Below are 6000 nucleotides of genomic sequence, written 5' to 3'. Positions count from 1 at the left end.
CCCCCCAAGATACCTATGGAACTCACATGATTGTGAACAAGGGTGAACCACCTGAGGCTAATGAAAATGGAGGAGTTATTGAGAAGTGCTGAACTGCTTTTGTAAGATGGAATAATAGCTACCTTGGTTTGACAAGGTCCTAACCGACATTTTTGCAAAATTTGGTGTTTTCACTCAAGATAACTAAGTTTATGTTTCTCTATGTGTTCACTGGTTTTTATTCCTCTATGTAAAATAATAACAGATTTAGAACAGTGACAAAGTTCCAACTGCAAGGAGAAAAAAACTAATATTTGGTGTGACAAGGTTCTAACTGCATTTTACTTATGTATTTTATTACTCATATCAACATGTAAAAAAATAAAATAAATAACATATTTTCTTAAAGTATAAATTACTGGTGTATCTAGTGGATCACTAGTGTATGTGCCAAAAATCAAAAATAAATTCCTATTAATAATAGAAATAGAGCAGTTTAAAACTTTGACAAGGTTTTTCTCAAAACCAGCTGAAGGTCAGTTAGAACCTTGTCAAACCAAGGTAGCGTAATGTCATCAACTTATCTACGATGAGATTTAGACCATTGGTTTTTCTGTGCAGAGATGCATGAAAAGTAGCCTACAGATTGAAACAAGGAAAAGTATTGCTCTCTTTTATCTTCCCAACACCACCACAATCAATTTTAAATTAAATTGGTGAACGAACATATTTTTTCAATAAAAATAGTTTAAAGCGTTCAATGTTCACATTATCTTTTATTTTCTTCTATAAATGTATTAACACATATTTCCATTTTAACAAAATACAGCAGATTAAACCAAACAAATGCCATTAATATTCTGCTTTCTTAAGCTCAAAACTATCAAATTTTATCACAATAGACATAAAATAATAACATCCAATTGACTCTTTTCCTGAATTCTTAGCAAATTTAATCAGCTGTATGAACCAGCAAAAAAGTTATTTCACTCATTTAAAATTTTGAAACATTTCAAGAATTGTTAACATTAAACATAGACTTTGTTAAACATACAACAACATGTTTTTTTATCCTCACATCAAGTTGGCTAATGCAGTTGAAAATATTCTTCATACTAATTATCAAAAGCTCTGTGGCTGTCATTGGAACATGAATGTCAAATTCTTTAAAAATAAGTTATATTAAAAAAAACTACTTAAGTATCCTCTACTTTATGTCTTCCAAAGCAGAGGCGTATATCAAGAGACAAACAGGAATTACATATTCAGCATTCTGGATTTGTTTGGTCTTACATTCTTTAAAATAAGGCATAGGTGATAGAGCTTTATGATAAAAAAAGCTTTCTTTCAAGCATACATGACTAGATTAAATTAAAACATCTTCCTTACTCAAAAGCTCAATGAGAAGTTCAAAAAAAATGACCACTGATCACATCAGGCATTACTAGAAAATAGGTAAGTAAATAAAAAAATGAATGGAAAACCTATCAAGAACTTTCATCATCATGGAAAAAAGAACAGAGAATGTATTTCATAGTACTTAAAACCATCCGAAAATATGTCAAGAACACAAAATTTGGCAGTAATTGCAACACTTTTAAGTACTCCACAAAAAAGGTCTTCAAACATTAACGGTCTTAGTGGTATGTAATCACATCCATATACCTTGCACAAACTGTGAACACATGTATGGCAAACTATTAGCCAAAGCACTTACATCATAGATACAGGGCTAGTAGCATACTTTGAGTATGTGGGTTGCAATAAGTAGATTTGGAAGCCATTAACATTTCTTACACCACTAAGAGGCACAGTATCATTTTTTTCATATATATAATATCATCGATGTATTCCGTTGATTTTTCACAAATGCACAACATAAATTACAAAATTTGGAGCCAAAATATGATGCATTGCATTGATTACTACAAATGCAATGATTCTCCACAATTTAATCTACTGTTTAAAAATTTATAGTACTCACGAGGTCAGGATTTGAAGAGAAATTAGGTAGTTTCATCCATAAAACTTAACCGAATGTAGAAATTCATGGACATGTTTAATGAGACCCACAAGTGGTAAACATTTCTCATAAATGACAAATTTAAGCACGTAGCCAAGTCTTTAAATAAAAAAAAAATAAGCAGTTCTCACCTGTGAAAAAAAACTCATCAGGTAGCCTTGCAATTGTGTATCGTAGAGGGCATATACATAATAAGTTTTGTGAGCACATACATGATTATATGGACCCCTACTATATCTGCAATAACTTCAACAACAAATTAACCAGCATTAGAGGTAGGCAGGCTTTGAGAAGCTTGATAATGACTGTTGCAAAATAAAATAGAAATTACAGAGTGAGAAAGTAGATTAGAAAAGTCATGAAGATTTGAATTAGAGGTAAAGAAAGATTTTTTCTCTCTGTCTCCATTTTAAAAGTTTAGATTATGGCCACTTCATTCACATTCATATATGTATATATTACCTCAATGTATAACATTGAGTTAAATGGGGGTATCCCTGTGGGATTTTACATATTTACATTTACAGTACAACATCAAATACTGATGAATATTTTTGGCTTTTCTTTCAACATTCAGTGTCCACTTTCTTCAAAAGTCTTACTTTAAAATCTCCCAACTAAGAAATGCATTATCTTGCAGACAACATTTCTTCCGGCAACATTCTCGCCCAACTATACACAAGAATCACAACGGAAACAAAGAATGTTGTATGGCACTATGCATGTAATAATCAAACATTGGTGAGCACTTATTTCGCTTAAATAGGAAACATTAAACCTCAACGAAACAGAAATACTTTTCCCCAACTGATCTTCCAGCTCAGTCTAGGAACAGATCCAAAACTTAACAATATGGGCAGCTCGTAAGATGACGACTAAGCTCTCCAATCTCTCAGGGGTAAATTTTAGGGGATAGGTCTACGGTAGGCAGTGTTACAACCACATGCAAACAGATGGCCTCGTTGATAATTGTAGTGAACATTTAGCGAGGCCTCCTCTTTGAAGATAACCAAAGTTTTTTTTTTTTAAAGTCCCCTACTAAGTTCTGAATCGTTAAGCACACTATCATCGGGCTCGATAGTAATATAATACAGTTTGAATTCTCGACAAACAAAATCACCAGTGAGTAAGTCTCGGAGCGAGGATACAACAGTCAACTAGTCGAAGAAACACGAGAGAGCTGTGAAGAAATACTCTGCAAAACACGATCCGGAGCATCGTCTACCAGTCCCGGAGTCTTTACTCCTCTTACGACCACCATCGTCTGCATTTCGTGCCTTCTCCTTCACAACTATCACTTCGTCCCTCCGTCTACGGCTCTTCCGCCAGCCGAGAGTCAGCGCGGCCCTCAATTTGGACCTCACCGATGACGACTCCATAGAACCGCCCTTGCGTTTCGCCTTGCCGTCTCTCGACCCCACAGGTTTGCCATCGAGGGTCAAAAAGTCCCTTGCCGGAGGTTCCCTTGGGGTCTCCATGCTACTTATCCAGGGGGAAAGAGAAGGTGGTTCTGGCGGTGGTTTTATGCAGTCTTGCCCTGCCGACTGGCCACGGTGTGATCTCCTTATCCGGTCCAGTATCCAACGGCTCTCCTCCTGGGTGAGGAGTCCAGAGAAGGCCGGTGCCGTGCACTCTTCTGGAGAGGACGGAGAGGCATCTTTGACTTGAGAACCTTTGGTAGGCTTGTAGCCGAGCAGGAATTCTTCCGTCTCCATCTGGAGGTACCGTGCCTTGAACCTGTAATGAATGGAGAGATGCAGTTGTTACCATTCACGGAAGGTGAACAGAAGAAGAACATCACATAAACTGTACCTATTCAAAGCACTGCAGGAACAAGTGACTTTGTATGCAGTCACATGCACGGGTGCAAAGTTAAATACACCAAAGAATGAAGTTCGCCATGAAAAAATATTTGACTTAGCCGGGATTCGAACCCGGATCTCCCGATTGCCAGTCAGGCGTTTTAACCAAGCCATTTTCTCAGAGCAAACTTTGGGATGGGTTTCAACGAACAAGATGATGACGTCACAAGTACACACTGTGGCACATGTGGCGAGGGTCGTGCTTACTAAGCCACTGTCGGGGTGAAAAACCCTTATTTTGTCGCTGGTCTGCGACGACGAATTTCAAAGCATTCCAGGAACAAGTGACTTTGTACGCAGTCACGCGCACGGGTGCAAAGTTAAATACACCAATGGATGAAGTTAACCATAATTCACAATATTTGATGCGTTAACAGGCGTGTTAACACTCCTGACCGGCAATCGGGAGATCCGGGTTTGAATCCCGGCTATGTCAAATATTTTTCCATGGCGAACTTCATCCTTTGGTGCATATGTACCTATTCAGCTGAAAAGTAATAACTGTGAGTCATTCTATGCATTGTTAGTGTCAACGGGTAATGAAAGGTCAACTCTATGTAATAACTGATTGGCATTCTTTGTATTATTTTTCTAATGTGTATGACGAAAGCTCAGATATTTTTAATGTGCATGGTATGTTTTGTCTCAAGGTGCGAGACAGTAACAGATACAGAAAAAGCTCAAGGGGGAGGCGCAAAGATATTTTGAGCTACCTATACTTTTATTGTAATGAAAAAAATCAAGTCATATGCAAAATTTAAGATAGTTTTATTTAAACTGATTATACGCATATACAAGGCAACGCTATCTTATGATATAAAAAAGTAACAATTGTGGTTCTACAATGTTTGGCACCCCTGCGCCCCCAAGTGTATCTGCCGCTGGTGCGAGACGATCGTTCGAGCATATTTCTGTTGCTTTGTTAGCACATTTGCCGAAGACAAGGTTCCCACCCCTTAAGTTTGGGTTATCGGTCATTGAGGACACATGGGGCCAGCATCCCCTTGACCAGATGGAATCATCTAAATATTCTGGACAGATGGTCCTTGTCTCGCTGCCAAGAATGAGTCTCTCACGTTCTAGGCTCAGGCTTGGGTTGAGCCACACCTCCCCTGGTCTGCCCATCACAGTTGCAATAGTAAATTCATAACCAACCTCTGTCTATTAACCCTTGGGCTGCGGGTATTCACGATTTTAGCTGCCAGCCAGTGCAAAAGAGACCCCCTGTGCAGGTGGCACCCCTTACCTCAGAGGCTGGTCTGATAGAGTTAAGCCCCTTAGCGTTTCTTATGGTAAGGAAAAGTGCCCAAGAGCAAGATATCCAGGTAGCAATAAAAATTTTGGGTTAATGCAGCAGTCAGTGAGCAAAACGTATAAAAATGTTTTCGCACTCTTAGGGTTAAAGTTCTCTGAGATCTTATTCATGTGAATTTCCATTCTTTGGGTGCCTTATACCCAATCCAAGAGATGCATTCTCCCTCCTCGATCGTGTTGATCATGACAGCCATGCTCTCCTGAAGGTGCTTAACCCGCTCAGTTATGGCAGAAGTCTCTTTGACTGGATGTAACTACAAGCTTGTATAACTCAGTGCACTTATAAATCATTTACTGTGCATTTTAAACGTCAATTTAGTGTGTCCAAGCCATTGCTTCTACAGCAGACCCTCGCTTTTCTATATTAACCCATTTCGGAGGACCGATCGAAAAATTAATTCCAATGTATTTTGTATTGGATTTTTTTAATGGGCGAGTAATCGGTGAAAATGGCATCAACGCCAATCAATTCATGGTATGAAACAATTCACATAAAGCATCATGAATTATAATTATTTAAAATAGTATGATACATACATAAATATACAGTAAAACTTCGATTTTACGCACTTCGATTTTACATCAAGTCTCGTTTTTACGCAGCGGCATTCAAGTCCGGCCGGAAAGCATAGGGAATTGCAATGGTGAAACTTCGATTTTACATCTTTTCTTGATTTTACGCAGTTTTTCGATTTTGCGCAGCATAACCCCAGCCCCTAAGAGGTCGCTAATTTTGATTTTACGCAGTTGTCTTTCGGCTTGTTTTGAAAATCCGACTAGAGCAATATGCAGTTAGGTTATTATTTCGTCTCAATGAGTTGC

The 6000-nt window shown here is 38.1% G+C and overlaps 1 protein-coding gene across 4 annotated transcripts in view; it reads right to left on the bottom strand.

The window, feature by feature from the left end:
* Positions 1-735: 735 nt before the first annotated feature.
* The window catches only part of LOC124168881, a 350296-nt gene continuing 345031 nt past the window's right edge, over positions 736-6000 (bottom strand). For all 4 annotated transcript variants that reach the window (XM_046547252.1, XM_046547253.1, XM_046547251.1 and 1 more), the window contains one exon: positions 736-3739. In XM_046547252.1, coding sequence (XP_046403208.1) covers positions 3160-3739 — 580 coding nt within the window. In that variant the 3' untranslated portion in view covers positions 736-3159. The remainder of the gene's footprint in view (positions 3740-6000) is intronic.

This window comes from Ischnura elegans, chromosome 12 (assembly GCF_921293095.1).
Source record: "Ischnura elegans chromosome 12, ioIscEleg1.1, whole genome shotgun sequence".
Classification (NCBI taxonomy): Eukaryota; Metazoa; Arthropoda; class Insecta; order Odonata; family Coenagrionidae; genus Ischnura; species Ischnura elegans.
The sequence above is the reverse complement of the archived record's forward strand: the minus strand, read 5'-3'. Positions and strand labels throughout refer to the sequence as shown.